The sequence below is a fragment of the Orbicella faveolata genome, unplaced genomic scaffold (genome assembly GCF_042242905.1).
Source record: "Orbicella faveolata isolate gen_17 unplaced genomic scaffold, um_ofav_v1 contig_46, whole genome shotgun sequence".
Taxonomy (NCBI): Eukaryota; Metazoa; Cnidaria; class Anthozoa; order Scleractinia; family Merulinidae; genus Orbicella; species Orbicella faveolata.
The window spans coordinates 27,028,591-27,047,412 of record NW_028301576.1 but is presented as its reverse complement, the minus strand read 5'-3'; the positions used below and the strand labels follow the sequence as shown (position 1 = coordinate 27,047,412).

The 18,822-nt window shown below is 36.9% G+C and overlaps 2 protein-coding genes across 2 annotated transcripts; one reads left to right on the top strand and one right to left on the bottom strand.

The window, feature by feature from the left end:
* Nucleotides 1-6,243: 6,243 nt before the first annotated feature.
* On the top strand, nucleotides 6,244-10,630 carry LOC110057375 (uncharacterized). Its single transcript, XM_089278675.1, has 5 exons — nucleotides 6,244-6,681; nucleotides 7,101-7,210; nucleotides 7,843-9,281; nucleotides 9,562-9,674; nucleotides 9,801-10,630. Exons 1-5 carry the CDS (start codon nucleotides 6,545-6,547, stop codon nucleotides 10,063-10,065), a joined length of 2,064 nt encoding a protein of 687 aa, XP_089134801.1. The 5' UTR covers nucleotides 6,244-6,544; the 3' UTR covers nucleotides 10,066-10,630.
* A 234-nt stretch (nucleotides 10,631-10,864) lies between these two features.
* On the bottom strand, nucleotides 10,865-12,454 carry LOC149099305 (uncharacterized). The gene is made up of 3 exons (XM_089277945.1): nucleotides 12,429-12,454; nucleotides 12,203-12,377; nucleotides 10,865-11,520 (listed from the first exon to the last, which is right to left on the bottom strand). Exons 1-3 carry the CDS (start codon nucleotides 12,452-12,454, stop codon nucleotides 11,320-11,322), a joined length of 402 nt encoding a protein of 133 aa, XP_089134071.1. The 3' UTR covers nucleotides 10,865-11,319.
* Between the last annotated feature and the right edge of the window lie 6,368 nt (nucleotides 12,455-18,822).

The following is an 18,822-nucleotide window of genomic DNA, read 5'->3' as shown; positions in this document are numbered from 1 at the left end:
CATTCAAGTCCTTATATTACTAGTTCTTTGTAGTAATAAGCAAATTGTTTGCTTGCGCCTGTAATATAACGGTAAAACAGTTCAATCTCAACGCCAAAGTGACTTTATCTAATCCGAGTATGTTTTGTCACTTCAAATGCCAGATATTTGTGACGAGATGTCGATTTCACACCGAGGCGAAACAGGAAGTTAAAAACATTTTACTATGCAGCCTTCCAATAATTAATTTAAGATAACTAGTCGCTAAAGGAGATATTTACGGCATTAAAGCTGACAAGAGTTGCGTTTTCTGTAACCTATCAAGTTTGTTTGCAAAAAGTTATTTCAGAGTCATTTCAGGACTGGCAATACAGGTTAAATTTGGTAGAGAAATCTTCAGTTTCATTGTTTATTTTGATTGCAAGTCACGGTTTCATTCCCGGCCGTGGAATTTACTATATATGTCCCACAGAGTGCGTTGTTTTACAAAAAGGTGGCCGTTTATTTCCAAAGTAAAACATGTTTCCAATAGTCTTTTGTACTTTTGTCAATATATAGTTTAGTTAAAATTGGTATCTACAAACAAATCGGAGTACAAATTCCAATTAAAAGTTTGGTCAGAAATATTTCCCGCCAAAGCGAACTGTTTTTTACTAATGTTTTCACTTTTTTTTGCCTTTCTATGATTGGCAATCCATGACTCACTAAAAAACCCACTTGCAGTAGTTAGCTGGACTGCAGGATAGATTATTTAAGCACGCCAAATCCATTTACGCTAATTAATTTTATCCAGTATAAGTTGAATTTTCCCAAGAGAATTTTATTTTAGACATCACGCTGCATGTAAAAACGATATGTCTCCTCAGTTCTCTTGTTCTTTTTTTGCTTTCTATTTTTGTTTTTCTGGTTCTTTTGTTTTTTGCCGTCATGTAAAACATACTGCAACCATATAATGATCAATGCACTACCCTAAATTAATTTTGAGACTTTTGCTAACACTTCGTTTGCTTTCGGAACGCGTGACGTGTCATGTATATAGCCGATTGAAGGTCGGACGGCAGAAGTTCGCAATTGCGGATCTTTTTTAAAGGTTTCTGTCGTTTCTCCTTTGGTATGTTTCAAAACCACGAACTGTTCTGTTTTTGGATCAGATGAATTGCTAAGCAATGCTGGTGGACTCTGGTTGTCGAGGAAAGTCAGAGGTCAGCGAATCCTATTTGGTAGTGATGTGAAAAGACAGGTTGGGTGACACCAATTTGCCGCTATCCAACATGGTATCCATTCCATGAAGAGGTCACGAAGGAAAGAAGATATAGAATGAAAATCCCAAGACTTATAAATGCTGCTATGTCAGGATTGCCAGCGGAAATCTTTCTTGCGATCAATTCATGAATGTTGTTTTTGTCGGCACAGGTTAGTATACCTTCCGTTCTACCAGTTTTAAATGGACACCTGCTTGCATTTACTTTGCAAACCCGTTTTCCATATCGAATTGAAGTAAATTCAACTCTGTAACTTTGTTTATACATGTACACAGTTAAACAGGTTGAATTGTTTAGAATTACGGTGCTGTGATTGTGAAATCTTCACATTGTCCATTTGTCAGTAATCTAATTAGCGAAAAAAGATTGAAATATTCCTTGTGAGTGAAGGTACTTTTGAATGCATGAATAAACTCCTGTTATCATTTTATTTTACTTTTTATTTTACTAACCTGCAGAACGAAAATATCGTAATGAAAGAAGTTAAACCGCTTTACTTCAGCAGACTCTCTTGGCCTCAGAAAGCATTCGATTGTTTACTTCTTGCTGATGTTTTCATTAAAATCCGGTTACATCAGTGGCGCGTTAAAAACCACTTGATGAATAACCCAAGCTGATTTTGATACATGTTTTACAACGACATAAAAGTGTTGAGTACAAGGAACCAATAATACAAGGACTTTAAACGCCTATACCTGCTTGCCCTCAGACCAATGCACAGAAGTCCATTGTTTACTTCTCGTGGTCTTTCAGGTAAAATCAGGGTTTTTCAGCCAGGCTTCAAAAAGCACCCAAAGAATAACCCAAGCTGATTTTGATATATGTTTTACAACAACATAAAAGGGTTCTTAAGGCGAAGTTTCAAGGAATTTGGAGTTATGGCACATGTCAAAAAAAATCTCTGAATTTTATTCGTAAATTAGGAATTCGACCTAGTAACTGAGAGGGATTTTTTTTAAAATTGTGTGTTTATTCTCAAATGGCACTCAAGTCAAGTTCTAACCTGGTTTGGATAGCTGAATACTTTGGCTTTCAAGAAAAAGTATCAATAAGTGTTGGTTCTTCTTTACACACAAACGCAAATTAAGTTTAGATTACTAATTTTAAGCCTTTGCGATTGGTCATTTTGGTGACTGTCAGCCAAAAATCGTTTTCCTCGATTTTCTTGAATTTAAAGTGCTTCGAGCTCCAAAAACTATATCATGTTTCATATCTACCTAAGGGCTTTTTGTGGAGAAAAGAGAGAAAAATCGATTTTTCGACTTCTGCCGCTAAATTCAGATTTTGCTTGGTTTTCGGTGACATTTGCTCTTAAAACCCAAGCATTCATTATTTTTATCAGCTTACTAGCCCAATTTTTAAGATTTAGTATTAATTTTGTAAAGTATTGTTCAAGGTGCAAACATCGATACCGATACTAAATAGCAAGGCTCGAACACAAAAATGAACTTTTCAGAAAGTTAAGTTACATACTTAAGTCAAGACCCTTTAAAAGCCAGTCATTTGTGATATATAAGACTTGGCTTGATGTTAACTTCTTAAACGATATTAAAGACTTACCTGATTGTGTTTGTGAGCTTTTTGAAGTTGAACTAGAAGCACAGAAACGACAGCATGGCCTGTTGCCGCTTCATTGTGGAACTGACGATGTATGAAAAAAAGGATTTTTAAAACACAAGATACATCATGATGTAATGTGCTCTGGAGTGTGACCTTTAGTGACGAAGATGTTTATGACAACATTACGTTTAATACTCAAATGAAAAACGACTACTTGTGGCTTTTAAAGTTGTAAAATCACAGTGTAGTGTATAAATTAACTATTTGCAATGGTTGGTTTTTTAACGTTTTTATTAGCTTTCCAATAACAACTAACCATTTAATAGCCTAAGGTGAATTGCTAGTTCCTTTTTATTTGAGTCCATAAGCACATTAATGCTGGAATACAGGTGGCGATTCCCAAGAGAGTACCTGTTGGAGCTCCAGCGGGAGCTGGGTCTTACTGAAAGCACTGTACACACAAACAAAACATACAGCAATTTATTCAAACATGCGTTAAAAGAAAATAGATAAAATAATGACTTGTCAAATTACCTTTCTATATGACTAAGTCCATTTGTAAATGTGGTTCAATTTCATTTGACGGACTGATAAGATGAATGTAAATGAAATTGACACCATACTTTTATCGTGAAAACAGTCGGTAACACCCTTGCGACAAACGCCAATTTTACAACAAAATTACATACATGATGGACACAGATAAACAAGAAAGAGAAATTCGCGATTTTGTGAAATCATAACATCATTTCTGCTTTTAAAAAGAAAGCAATTTTCATGAAAGAAATCGACTGCCACTTGACAGCTTTGAAAACCGATGCAAAACAAACAATCTAGGTTAGTCACCAGTGGTTTTCAGTACACAAAGCTATTTCATGTGATTGGTAACAAGTAATGGCGGCCATTTCCACATAACAGCACATGCTTTGCATTTCTTAGCTTCTAAATTGTTTTTGAAGAAAGAAAATTTATTTCAAATATAATGTGATTCAAATACAAGTATTCAAGCTTCTATTTTTCCATGTGAAAGATCTATTTAATAGGTAAGAAAGGACTTTTGAACAGTTAGATCGATATTTGAATCCGTATTGAAGTGAAGGATGTCTGAAAACTAAATTAACCATCCAACCTCTTACCCCTCTGGAATTTCCTGGGTCTTTGATCCCCCCTTCTCACTCCAGAATTTCCAATTCCCTCCATGGTGGAGGTATGGATATTTTCTGGAACCATCTATACAGATTTTAAATCAATTCAGATAACACAGTATTGATTTTGTCTTTCAGGTCATGCTATTTGTTCGTCATTTAGTTTCCACTAGTGGTTGAAGCTAATGAATTCAGGTATTAATAAGACTCTGCATACAACATAATTTTACAGTACCTGAATTGTATCTGGATTTCTCCTTGGGACAGCAATCTACAACGTAAAAGATTTTAACCAAGCTCTATTATCATTTTGGTTGAAAATGTTTTCATTTACTATAACTGATGCAGACCTTATCTTTTAACTATTTATTAGTTAGTATTATTGTAGTTCACAAGTTAATAAGTGGAACTTGAATAATTTAAAAGGAGACAAAGTGAAGTATGTTTACCTGTTCCTACAACAGCTTGTGTTCTCTCAAAGAAGAACTGATATTTGTGGTGACCTAGATGTATAATTGAGAGATACCTATAAGAGTTTTTGGTTACATGTAATCACATCGTTTTCACAGTTAAATTAGGCTATTTTTTTGGATGGTATAGAATGGCTAGTTTTATCTATTAGACACAGCTACAAGGAATTAACTAAAAGGAAGTTAAGTCTTCCAAATACATCCAAGAATTACAGTTGTGTAGCAATGTTGAATAGAATTACTACGAAATCTTAGCATTATTTTCCTTAATGGTGATTCGAGAATTAATTTGATGCCTTCTATGAAAGCCGTTCTGTACTAACCACTCGATTGCTTCAGAAATTTAGTTTGGTTGGTTAGTAGGTTGACATTGCTGTACAAGAAACATTGAGCTGTGAATCTCCCCTCTTTTTTGGGATGGAATCTCCTCTCTTTCTTGGGATGATAATGAGTATTGAATTGTATTTTGTGTATATACCTATCCTATTTCCTGTAATTCTACTAATATTGCCTGAATTGTTTGGTTGTTCATTATCTGATGGTAGTAAATGCTTTGATAAAGTACTGTTAGAGTCATGAATAACTTACATTCTGGTGCAAGTCTAGGGTTGTGGTCATACTACACGCAAGGGCTTTAACTTCTGCAGAAGTCTGAAAGAAGACATTTTAGTTTGTTTTAGAATTTTTTTCATAATAGAGGTATGATTAATGTTACATTTCATGATTACAAGAAATTAAGTTCTCTTTTTACCATAGTGCATGTTGTAGCTGTAGCATCTTTCAGTAGTTTGACAGCTGTATCCATGAGGATTAAATTCTTCGAAGTATCGGTATATAAATTTTCCACTCATTTTCCTGAAAGATAAGTTGAATAAGCAATACCCTTCATTTGGTCTGAAAATATGTTGAGATCCTTGTGTACAGATGTTGTATAGATTTGTTCTGAGAACCAAACAGTTTTTCAAAAGTATTGTTTCAATGAAGAACAGTGTTTTGCGTGACATTTCGCGTGACATTTTGTTATTGATTTCAACAGTTTAATATTACACTTTCTATCAAATGTGATTACATTGATTGACATTGCAATTTGAGCAGCTCGATGTAGGAATCGTTTTAAGTTAGTTTTACACGTGTCGGAATGGATAGCTTCTCGTCTTAAAGGTTTTTTACAGTCTAATTAGACTCTGGAATCCCGTCACGAAGTGAGTCAGTTTAAGGTATTCCTGGAGGCTATTTTAAGCATTTTTGTTTGATATCTTTTGTAGGAATTTTCTAAGATATATTTACTCAAAGTCTGCCATATTAACACCATTAAATAATCATTTCAAGTACCTTCTGACAAAATTGTTTTTTCTCAGAAAGAATGTAAAGTATTTCTGGAATTTGACGTATATGTGGGCGTGGCCGTAGCCATGTCACATCAAACTTTCCTAAAAATCTTGAGTAAAATTTATCCATTGGGCATAACCTCTGGCCAAACGATGCCCATCAATATTTTCTACATTGCTTTGGCAGTGCGCCAAAATTAATAGATACCAGAATATTTTAAGCCGCTAAATCTGATATCTCTAGTCCGTGAATTTTGTGGAGCCACCACCATTCATATATCTGAGAAGAACTGACCTGCTGCCAAGGAACTATTCGTAGATAAGTTTAGTTCATATCCTCCAAGTTTCAAGTCTTTCTGTCAAAATCACACAAAGAAGTTACAACTGGCAAAGCTCTCCTCAAAATTTGGAGGCCATTTACATCAAAAAATCATTCGCAAATTGAAGAGAAATCGATTAAGCAATCACGGCCCGAAACCCCATGTAGCTACGAAGGTACACTGTATTGTGCAGAGGAGGAAAACATATTTCGAAGATTCCGCAATGCCTAAAACGAAAGCGTCTATAAGCAGAAAAAAGCATCGGAAAAGGCTCACAAAGCCCGAGGTTATGGTTCGAAAGCAAGAATCCGTTTAGATTTTGAAAAGTTGAGAAACGCAGGATGGACAATTGAAGAACGGCAAACAAAATCTGGCTCAACAGTTCACTTCAAATACCGAAATCCCGATGGTAAAACTATCAAAAGTGCTAGAGAAGTTGAGTGTCAGTTAGAAGCTGAAGGAACTCTCCACAGTTTCATTATGGATGAAAGTAAGGGAAAAAAATCGATGGAGACTCCTCAACAAGCAGATGACTTGTCATTGTCTGACGGCTCTGAGGACTCTGATTATGAGCCTCCTGAAAAACAAGCGCCAAAAGAAATAAAGGCCACTAAATGGTAAGATACTACATGTAAAAATTCATTATATAAAACTCTCTGTACACAAGGTCGGTAGAAAAGCTAAACCCTTTATAAAGATTTCACATGTTAGATATGTTCCTCGTGGGATTTGTGTGAGTAAATATTGAACGGAGAAGATCTGTGCCTTCATGCGATAAACATTGTGGAAACATTGAGCAATGGAATTCAGTGTATATTACTAGGTTGTAATTTTATGTGTTTCACTGACGATCTTTGGTTTGGTCTTCTTTCGCTTTTATTAATCGGTAACGCTTGTTGCATACTACAACTGATATTAATTAAAAAAACTAAATCTGAATATCTTTGTGTGGAATTTACATTGCATTCCTGACTCTATGGCTAGTGTCTAGAGAATATTCTTGAGGTAATATCTTGCCTTGATACTTTTTTTGCAGTGTCAGTGTGCCAGAAGGGCTATTTGTTGCGACCACCTCTAGCATCGTCAATTGCGTCGATGAGATAAACCACTATTTCAAGTGTTCCTCAAACAATGGAAAATGTAGAGGTGAGATATAATCTGGAATTCATTGTCCAGATTGATTGTTTCATTGTTATTGTCACAGTGAATGTTATTATAAAGCCAAAGCCATAGCCTTTTTCAATGGCTCTTTTTATTCTATTTTTCCATTTGATCAAGTGACAGACAAACTGCACTGTGTAGTGAATCAGTCCTTTACAATGTACCCTGATCGTTGTGAATTGATGCCAGAAAAATATAAACCAAAGACTCAGAGCATGTCTGTAAAGTTAGGGACCTCGCATTTTATTTTGTTCGTCTGTAAGAAAATAATTATGAATTGGTCAATCATTGATTGGGTTACTAAAGTAAAAAAGATTAAACTTGACTTGCGTATAAACCTTCTTATCCTTTTCACTGGTTTGCCAAAAAAATGTTGTGTAATTTCTTTCTCACTGAAACATTTATGCATTTCACTGCAAATCCTGTTAGGTTTCACTGAGAATCCTGCTTATATCATTAAAACTATTGTGCAGTGGTGTAATACATTCATCTTATTGACCAAGCATACTGGGGAATGTACTAGGAGAATATCGGGTCTTGGTCTTCCTTGGCAAGACCAGAAATCTTTTTCGGGCCAGTATGAGTAACCTCGCTTTTTTACTAAATTTGTGTTACAGGCAAACTTGTACTCGCGGCATATAGCAAGAAGGGTTGTGGAGGGGCAATGATGTTCACATTCAAGTGCCATGGTTGCTGGACTGTCGAGATTGATTATAAGAGTAGCCATCTTGCCCGAGAATCTAGACAGGAACTTGTGTCCTTGGCCCTTTCCCTGGCCTTTTTTATCAGTGGGCATGGGTATGCTGGGTATAGGAAGACCTTGGGAAGAGGCTTGGGTTTGGGAATAGTTTCAGAAAAGCCTTATCTTGAAGTTGTAGATCTAGCCCTCCCCTACATAAAATCAATGCTGGATGAGATGTGCAATGAAGCAAAAGAGAAAATGAAAGAAATTGCACATGATCAAATAGGCAGCTGGTCAAGAGCAGTGACCTGCTGTGATGGTTGTTGGCTGATTAGAGGGCACTTCAGCCAAAATTGTACATTTGTCATTAAGAATTATATAACAGGTGCCCTTCTCTACTATGGTCATCTGTGTATGAGAGGAGCAGAAACTATCTGTGATGAGGAGCTCTGGCAAGGGACAGCTAAGGCAGCAGAGGGCCACCTAAGTCAAGTCCTTTGGGCCAAAGCTAAGGAGGAGGGGCTAAGTGTAGAAGTGAATTGGCAGGATGCTGACTCATCCTCAGCCAAGGGGTTTCGCCATTCTTACTCTAACGAGCAAGAAAGTAAAATTATGTTGTGTGGGGGTCATGTCGGGAGGGCTCATGGCAAGAAGCTGGAGGAACTTAAGACTAAGTCTTCTTTTTCTTCTGCATTCATTGCCTTGCACAAGGAACAGTTTCCAGGCATTATCTCAGCAAAATGTTGTTGTATTGGGAAAAATCACACCTTTGTGGCAACCCGAAACAAACCTGTTTGTGGATGTATTGGACCAGGGTTTATACAAAATGCAAAACGTAATCATTACTGTGCCCTTGTCCATGCTGGGAATAGCCCTGATAAGTATAGGGAAACTATGTTGGCCCTGGGAAGATATCACAGTAAAGATATGCATGAATGGGAAGGGGGTTCTTGTACCTTTCACCCATTGGTTAAGTGCAGCTGCAAGAATTGTGAAGCTGACGTTGATGGGTTTTACTCAGAGCTGAAATGTTCTGGTGAGGACTATCACTCAGCCCACATCCTGACTTGCGAATTTCATGCACTTGCCTATGAGATAGAGTGCACTCAGAGGGCTGAAGATGCTGAGAAGGTCATTGACCCTGAGTTGGGAAAAGGTCATTCCAACCTCCCTGAGTCCACATTTAGTGTTCTCACAAAATTTAGGGCCAAGGACACTAATTTGCACATGAAGCACTACCATGCTGCAACCAATCTGGGGTTGCTTCAGGCCAATATGACTTGGTGCCACAGAAATAGAGGACCAGAGTACCACTGGATCCCAGAACTGTACTCCAAAATGGGTCTACCTGTCCTTGATGGGATTCAGGAAATGGTATGTAGATTTGTATGGGGTTTGAAAAATGGCTTTTTGAAATATAAATGTAATATAAATGTAAAAAAGTGTAAATAATAGTGTTAGTACATTATTATTGTCATTCCTGATACATTTGCTTTTACAATCAATCATATTACTATATAATAATTATTATTGTTATTGTTAATATTATTTGTTGTTATTGTTGTTGCTTTTCAGTGATTGATACAAGTCATAAACTAATAGGGAAAATAATTTTTAATGCTCATGTTATTCGTCTTATTACTTTATATGACAGTGTCAACACGACAATGAAAAAAGGTACAAGAGGCTGCAGCGCTACAAAACAGTGGAAGGGAAGAGAAAAAGGGTTCAAAGGAAGGTCAACCGTGCTGAGGAGCAGAAGCTAAGGTACCTTGAATTATTGAAATTATTTCAAAGTCATTAGAGCATTTCTTTCGAAGTGGGATTCATATCATATTGTCATATCATAAATATTGATAGCTCTCAACCTTTATTTCTATCTTTTCTTCCTAGGAAGAGATATGTAAAAAATTGCCAGATTCAGCATACATATGGAGAGGATGTTGGGGATGATCTGGTGGAAGAAGAAGCAGTACTGCTTACCGAGTCTGCTATAAATGATGGAACTGCAACTGCTCTTATTATACCTAACACAATTACACCAGCCCCTAATGGAGCAGTTGTTGAAGTTGGAGGGAAAAAGTGTAAATGGTGTGCAAGCACTACCCACTCCCGTAAGAGCCACAAAGACTGCCCTTACAATAATTCAAGGGTTTAAGGTTTTTCTCAGACTGGGGGATATTTCTTTGCAATAATAAGGCTAAAGAGATAAAAACCTTATTATTGAAATAAGTGTATTTCACTGGTACATTGCTTAGTAGGAAAACTCACAAGGAGTGCCCCCATAACCCAAAAAATGCCTCAAGTTCTAGTTGAGAACTATTCTTCAAGTTTTGTTTTGATTTGATAGCCATGTAAATATTATAATTAAGAGATACTCAAAACTGTAGCAACTTTCAACAGAAAGAAACTTAGAATTGCCATGATTTTATGCACATTTTCCTGCTATTGAGGCCATTTACATTGACTGCTTGTGGTATTGTTTGATTGGCCTTAGGTTTTGTTTGACAGCACTCAATTGAAAAGTGCTCTATTATCAGAACATGCAACAAATTATTTGAGAGGTAACAAAAGAGATGACACTTCCCCTTAAAAATGGTATTATTAGAATAATAGTAAAATAGACATATTCGAAGTTCAAAATAGATTTATTTGCAATCTTATTGACATTTTTCCTCGTTTCATAATCAAACCAAAAAGTGTGTAAATCAATCAATGCACATTGTTAAAAAATAGTTCAGCTAGAAATAATAGAATAGATATTGTTTACATTTTGATTTGTGCCATTTTTATACTCAACATTTTCATACAAATAATCAAAAATTCAGAATTAGATAATTACATTTTAAATATCCAACCTATTTTCCCTCCTTTCCATATCATAAATAAAAGCCACAAATAAACCAATTTCACTTTGTTACAATCTTTTGAAAACTACAAACAATAAAATAGAAATGATGAAACAGATAGTGTTTACATTTGAATATTTTTACCAATTTTTACTAATTATTACAATTATACAATTTTAATCAAATATTTTATTGTTCCGTGTTTTTGTCACCTGGCCATTTGGCCTCATACAGGTCAGACATGGTGACCTTGTAGACCTGAAATGCAAAATAGATGCAATAAGATAAAGATTTAGAAAGCATATGTATTAGGTAATGCTAGCTTTCAGGGATGGGCCTCCAAAAGCTCTTATAAAGGATATCCAACAGTTTGAAAATAATATATAATGAAACATGCATCAGTTGAGTGATTTTGGGAAACTACATGTATTATAAAAACATAGAACTGACTATTCAACGTGAGCGGCTTCCCTTTTAGCAGTGTCTACTTGCAACATATTTGAGATGAAGAATTACAATGAAAAAGGAGTCTGATTAGCAGGAAAGATTGGGGAGAGTAGGGTTCAGCTATATTTATAACAATAGTAACAATAACAATAATGGGCATGATAATGCAAAACTCCTACCGCAGAGGTTTCGGGATTGGGATAATCCCTCAAGTCCCCACTTAGTATTTCCCTGATGGCTGCTTTCAGGCAGTCAGGGTAGACATAAGTGGGGAGTGCTTTGCCTCTGAACTGGCCTTCTCCAACTTTGTTTCCAAACTGTCAGTAAAAGAGAAAAATGATTGAATGTAAAAAGAGGACTTTGAAAACGCTTTAGCACGGATAAACACGAAATAGAATTCAATGGCACCCAACACAGTTGCTAATGTGAAGAGGTGGAGTATCAAAATCCTCATAACTAATGTCCTCTAAATGATACTGTGCTCTGTGATAAAGTGCGTCGTTCTCTCAACTAATCTGATGCAGAACAAACACAGTCGCAACTTAGACATTCGCATTTTCTCGCGATTATTTACCTTACGTTCTCGTTGGCGGTAGTGAAATTTAAAATTGCCCTAATTGGCCGTGTGATTACCTTTTTTGGTTTGGTTTTACGACACTCCATCGTCAGGACTCAGAGTGGCGTACCGGATATGCTCACAACAGAATCAAAATTCATCAAAAGAGAAGCATGCGCTTGATGCAATTTGTTTCGGAGATGTGACCAAAATATAACAAGAAATTCACATCGGGAGTTGGACTATAGTCGAACTATAGGCTTATGTAATCTTTACGATATACGCGATATGGTATGTGAACGGAAAGAGCCGAGGAAAGCGCAAGTACCTCTCCGTGAACCCGTATACTAAAACGATGGAGGGTGAATGGAGAATAACATTCTCTCGTTAAGAAAAAGCAGGGGAAATTCAAAATATAAATTAAAATCTGCAATAGAACTTACCCATAAAATACCAAAAATACGGCGAAACAACCGCTTCCTGGCAAGCTCGTCACTTTCTTGGGCCTTCTTCGAGAAACCACAGACCAGCCGCGTAAGGGCCAAAGGACTTCCCTGAAAATTATTTGGCAAACAGATTTTGTCAACCAAACCAAAATTACGAAATTCAGAGAAAAATCTACATCACTGTAAATTTATTTACCCTTTCTCTGTGAAAGCTGTCTCCAACACGTGTATTGTTCGATCCGCCGCCATGGTCAAAGAGGGTCATTTGTATCAGATGACAAGGTTTTATGTCAGCGATCTGTCAACGAGACATCCTTGAGGAATTCCAAAGCAAGATGATAGTGTTTTGGGCGCAGTATGGTGTCCTACTTTTCCCGCTAAATCGGCCCTAGAAACAAAAATTCGCTCGCCTATATCTCGATAGAGTTTGGTTGTATTGACCCGAAACTTTGCATGCGAGTTTTTGTTGACATTGCCTATCAGCTGAAAAAAAATTATGACAATCCAAAAGAGTCACTTTAGCCTCCAGGAATACCTTAAGTTGGTTTTTTCCGTTTTCTAAGGCTTTGTTTCTTTAAGTTGTTTCCTTTGATTTCTGGTAGTGTAGTTTCGGTAATCGAGTGCATGTGTTTAACAATTGAAGAAGCTAGTCATAAAAGGGGATAAGTGACGATTTTGGTTGCTTTTCTTTTTTCTTGCTCCAAACTAGCTGAATTTGTGCATGTGGTCTTCAATGTAATAGAAAAACGTGGTTCTGTATTTTTGTCACTGGTTTTTGCTTTTTTCCGAGTTAAAACGTAGGCAAAAAACTTGGCTTTTCCTAGCCATGTCTTTAGGAGTTTATTTGTTGAACAGCAAACAGGCAGACTGTTTATAGTGTATGAAGTCAAAACCAAATCCCACAGCATATAGAGTGGAAATCTGGGAACAGATTGTTTACACCGGTTATTGTGACGTGAACACAACACGTGAATCGATCAAGTGTCAAACGAAATGTCATCAAACAAAAAAGAGATGTGCCACATTAGAGCTCTGTCAACTAATATCTTAAGCATTGTTTTAAAGTACCTTGTATGCCTACCTGGTGGTTGAGAGGCATCATAAGGCCTCGATAAACCCGTAAGTCATCAGCACGTTTTAAAGAATCAAAATGTGTTCTGAAACTTTGAAGGCAGCTGATATACCGTAATCGTGTTATTGGCCTTCGAAGTCAGATCAAGCCAGGTAGCAAAGTCCAAGAGCAGTTCTTGCCCAAGAAAAATACCCTTTGGTGAGTTGTGGCCCATTTGCCAAGCGTTGCTAGCGTCAAAGTTTGGAAAGTGAGAACTGGTTTTAGACTTATAAAATTTGTCTTGTATCGACCGCCATGTTTTCCCGCGTACGAGGTGTAAAGACCCTTCCCGGCATGCATTGCAACTACGTTCTGTGGAGGTTTCTCGAACTGGTAACTAGATTTAAACATAATAATGGCCAGCAAGTGGCGATCGATTGTAACAGATCTGTGATCCAGTTTGCGTTGATTTTATTTCAAATCGGCATGATTTGTAGTGTTTTGAGCTTCTGGGATCAGGGGACATGCAGATGCATGGAGACCCGTACGTTGTGCAGAAGGGTTAATCTGTCAGCCCTATTTATAGAGCGTTTTCATGTGGAGTCATCAAATTCTTAAATCCAAAACTAAAAAGCCACCAAAGTTGTTATACTTGGAAGTTATGGTGGTGTGTGACATAAAGCTACGATCGCGTTTGTCGAAAACTATGTTTTATCTCGTGATTTTTTAGCCATTGAAGACGTTGCCGTATTTGGAAAAGTGCTTATTGAAATGTTTATTTGTTTCATTTTATTTTTATTTACACCTTTTTTTGACCTGAAATCATTTTCGAGCTTATACGTTGCGTGAAATTACCACTTTCAGGAGGCCATCATGAGCTCCTACCATTTTGCTGTTTTCTAAGTGAAACCAACATCCTTGCCGTTACGTGTTAACGTCAAATCAACATTTTAACCTATTTAGACTTGAAATCAACATCATTGAGCTTACGCGCTGCGTAAAATTGACATTTTGCTGGTTTTTAAGTGAAACCAACATCCTTGCCGTCACGCGTCAATGTGAAATCAACATTTAAACCTATTTAGACCTGAAATCAACATCATTGAGTTTATGCGCTGCGTGAAATTGACATTTTGCTGGTTTCTAAGCGAAACCAACATCCTTGCCGTCACGCGTTAATGCGAAATCAACATTTTAACCTATTTAGACCTGAAATCAACATCATTGAGTTTATGCGCTGCGTGAAATTGACATTTTGCTGGTTTCTAAGAGAAATCAACCTCCTTGCCGTCACGCGTTAACATCAAATCAACATTTTAACCTATTTAGACCTGAAATCAACATCATTGAGTTTATGCGCTGCGTGAAATTGACATTTTGCTGGTTTCTAAGCGAAACCAACATCCTTGCCGTCACGCGTTAACGCGAAATCAACATTTTAACCTATTTAGACCTGAAATCAACATCATTGAGCTTATGCGCTGTGTAAAATTGACATTTTGCTGGTTTCTAAGTGAAACCAACATCCTTGCCGTCACGCATTAACGTGAAATCAACATTTAAACCTTTTTTGACCTAAAATCAACATTTTTGAGCTTATACGTTGCGTGGAATTGACATTTTGCTGGTTTCTAACTGAAATCAACCTCCTTGTCGTCACGCGTTAATGTGAAATCAACATTTAAACCTTTTTTGACCTAAAATCAACATTTTTGAGCTTATACGTTGCGTGGAATTGACATTTTGCTGGTTTCTAAGTGAAATCAACCTCCTTGCCGTCACGCGTTAACATCAAATCAACATTTTAACCTATTTAGACCTGAAATCAACATCATTGAGTTTATGCGCTGCGTGAAATTGACATTTTGCTGGTTTCTAAGCGAAACCAACATCCTTGCCGTCACGCGTTAACGCGAAATCAACATTTTAACCTATTTAGACCTGAAATCAACATCATTGAGCTTATGCGCTGTGTAAAATTGACATTTTGCTGGTTTCTAAGTGAAACCAACATCCTTGCCGTCACGCGTTAACGTGAAATCAACATTTAAACCTTTTTTGACCTAAAATCAACATTTTTGAGCTTATACGTTGCGTGGAATTGACATTTTGCTGGTTTCTAAGAGAAATCAACCTCCTTGCCGTCACGCGTTAACATCAAATCAACATTTTAACCTATTTAGACCTGAAATCAACATCATTGAGTTTATGCGCTGCGTGAAATTGACATTTTGCTGGTTTTTAAGCGAAACCAACATCCTTGCCGTCACGCGTTAACGCGAAATCAACATTTTAACCTATTTAGACCTGAAATCAACATCATTGAGCTTATGCGCTGTGTAAAATTGACATTTTGCTGGTTTCTAAGTGAAACCAACATCCTTGCCGTCACGCATTAACGTGAAATCAACATTTAAACCTTTTTTGACCTAAAATCAACATTTTTGAGCTTATACGTTGCGTGGAATTGACATTTTGCTGGTTTCTAAGTGAAATCAACCTCCTTGTCGTCACGCGTTAATGTGAAATCAACATTTTAACCTATTTAGACCTTAAATCAACATCATTAAGACTTATGCATTGTGTGAAATTGACATTCTGCTGGTTTCTAAGTGAAATCAACCTCCTTGTCGTCACGCGTTAACGTGAAATCAACATTTAAACCTTTTTTGACCTAAAATTAACATTTTTGAGCTTATACATTGCGTGAAATTTACATTTTGCTGCTTTCTAAGTGAGATCAAAGTCCCTGCGGTTGTGGCAGGCTGATCCTTTGTTATGATAAACCGAGGCGAGACTTCGACTTATAACAAAGGCTTGGCTTGGTTATTATAACAAAGGATCGGCTCTGTTTATCATAACAAAGGCCTGGCTTCGTTTATTTGCAGCCTCAGCGGGAAAAGGGCGTTAGGTATTTTAATCAAAAGTGAACTTTGTCAAAAACGCTCCAAATTTCGCATAGAGTTTTGTTTAGGTATGTTTAGCAATGTCCCATAGTTTTTCCGCTAAACTTTGCTTCGTTTTCAGGATATTGCGTATGCAAAAAACCACTCGGTTTTCCTAGCGGCGTCTTTATAAAGCGAAGCAAAAACCAGTGGCAAAAATACAGGAACACATTTTTCTATTACATTGAAGACCACATGCAAAAATTCAGCTAATTTGGAGCAAGAAAAAAGAAAAGCAACCAAAATCGTCACTTATCCCCTTTTATGACTAGTTTCTTCAATTGTGTAATACCGCATGGTTTACTCAGTAAAATCTGTTCAGGTTTCTTGGTTTATACGATGTATTAAGGCCCTTTATTTTCGGTTAGTTGCTATTGTTTAAGTGTATCATTTGTTGTGTTTATTCCGGATCAAATAAAAATCTTATACAATTCATGGGTAATCGGAGTCAAGCGTATTTTGGCAGTTTTCGTCCGACGGACCAAGCATGGCTCAAGGAAAAACATGAGCTTTGAGGCACAGATGATGTCCAAGGGCAAGTATTCAAGCATATGGTACAGCGCAAAAGTAATGCAATTGAAATGCGGAAATTTGTTTTTTTGTCTTTGTCACTTTTCATCGAAAAGTTATGGAAAAATTTGAGAGAAAATTCAATGTGGCTCGAGCCACGAGGAGCCGCAACTGCTAAAATTTTTGCACGGCTGTGAGCGGCACATCAGAGAATTTGGAACTGAATGGCAAATTCCTAGAATATTTTTACCCTGTGAGCTGAACCGAAGGTGTTAAAGAACCACGGGATCCAAAACCACGTATCAATTAAAATAACACACTGACCTTTCACGAAATCGATTTATATGACAAAACAGATCACGTTGCGAATAAAGCTTTGTAAATAAATGCTATTTACGACAGATTCTACAAAGAATGGACGCAAATGCTTGAGATTTAGAATAATCTTTGATTTTTTGGCTAACTGCCTTTTAGCTCTGTCCTACACCAGCAATATAAAGGGTTTAACAAGTGTCTTACATCGTGGTTTTGAGTGAAGATTTAAATATGCGAGGGGCTCCACATTTTCAAAACAGAACTATCCGTATCAAATAATTTTCGGATTTTTTCCCAGTCTCCCGAAGGTTTTCATGACTGCTGACCGTGCGGCGCGCGCGATTACGTAACTATCCCCACGTATCAGCCCCCATCTTAATAGTTAACGAAGCATTTTGCAAGAAGCTGAAATCGTGATTTTTACAGCTCGCACTTTTTTGAATAACACTAAGTGATTAAATGCTTAACCGAGATTTTTATTGCTCTGTTGATTTGTGAAAGATCATTTTGCCTTAGAACACAGGAAAAGAAAGTTGCGCATATTTTATATTTCTGATAGCAATAACACAATTTAAGCGAAGGGAATCCATTCCTGTAGTGTCTAACTTCGTTGTTTACAGTTGCCACTCTCAAAGCGGTGAATTAACTCGCAACAATGATCATAATGGGTATGATCTTCTAAAGAAGAATTTATTCTAATAAAATATTTATATTTTCAAAACTGTATAGGCGTGTATTAAAATCTTACACGCGGCCCTCGCAAACTTTTAAAAGCATACACAGGCTAGCTTAAACAGTGATCTTCTACGTTGTAAATACATTGAAATCTAGATGATAGCAATGACGCATCTAGAAACAATGTTGGTTTTAACTTAAAAATATTCAAGGTATTAAAAAATAAATCACAGTAATTTGGACTCGACCCTCGCAAGCCGCGATTTTGCTCAAACAATCCTCTACGTTGTATACATGTAAACAAAGAAAAATCTAAAACGCATTTTAAAATTTCAACACTAACTTCAAAATTTTCAGGCTACAAAAAGGATAAACAATGTAGAAAGATAGAATGCACAGTATGCATTTTATACGCATAAAATATTTAAGACGATTTAGCTCAAATCTATGCTATAATCAAATGAAAAAATGTCAGGTGATAGCAATGACGCATTTAAAAACAAATTAACATTAACCCTAACTTTAAAAAAAATATATATTTTCAAGGTATGCACGTATAATACATGTAAACCAAGAAAATTACCAGTAAAAATTCATCAACTTTTAAAAAGATTCCTTTAAAATAATTAGAGATGGTCGATTCTCGGGCCTTTTAGAAAGAGCACTCTTAACAGTAGAGTTCACGCTGAGTGGTACCAGTTTACAGACCGACTTGACCAAATATGCGAGAGAGTACACGTCGGTCTCCACGCAGGGTTTGCTTGACCCGTCCACGAGTTCCGGTGCTATGTAGCCGTTTTCAAATTGTTTGCGAAGATGCTCAGGTTTTGGTACCGGTTTCTTCGCTTTTTCGGCGAGCACAATTTTCCCGAAATCTACAATAACTGGACTTGGGATCCCATCTCTGGTTTCCAGAACCACATTGTTTGTTTTTAAGTCATTGTGGATAAATCCACAGTCGTGAACGTGATGTAAGGCATCAGCCACGTTGCAAAATACCGCGTTCCATGCCTCTTCTTCTTTTACAATCCCATGCTTCGCGGCTTTGTAGATGGTGAGGCTCTGGCCATCTTCATTCCCGTGGAACTGCATGATAATGCCAACTTTACGCTGCTGTAGCA

What these genes read in the sequence shown, in the direction of transcription:
- LOC110057375 (XM_089278675.1), top strand. Translation starts at nt 6,545, where the DNA reads ATGGATGAAAGTAAGGGAAAAAAATCGATGGAGACTCCTCAACAAGCA. An exon ending in AAACAATGGAAAATGTAGAG is followed by an intron (nt 7,211 to 7,842) that starts GTGAGATATAAT and finishes TTTGTGTTACAG; the next exon opens with GCAAACTTGTACTCGCGGCA. An exon ending in TTGATGGGATTCAGGAAATG is followed by an intron (nt 9,282 to 9,561) that starts GTATGTAGATTT and finishes TTTATATGACAG; the next exon opens with TGTCAACACGACAATGAAAA.
- LOC149099305 (XM_089277945.1), bottom strand. Translation starts at nt 12,454, where the DNA reads ATGGCGGCGGATCGAACAATACACGT. An exon ending in GCGGATCGAACAATACACGT is followed by an intron (nt 12,378 to 12,428) that starts GTTGGAGACAGC and finishes ACAGTGATGTAG; the next exon opens with ATTTTTCTCTGAATTTCGTA. An exon ending in GTATTTTTGGTATTTTATGG is followed by an intron (nt 11,521 to 12,202) that starts GTAAGTTCTATT and finishes TTTTACTGACAG; the next exon opens with TTTGGAAACAAAGTTGGAGA.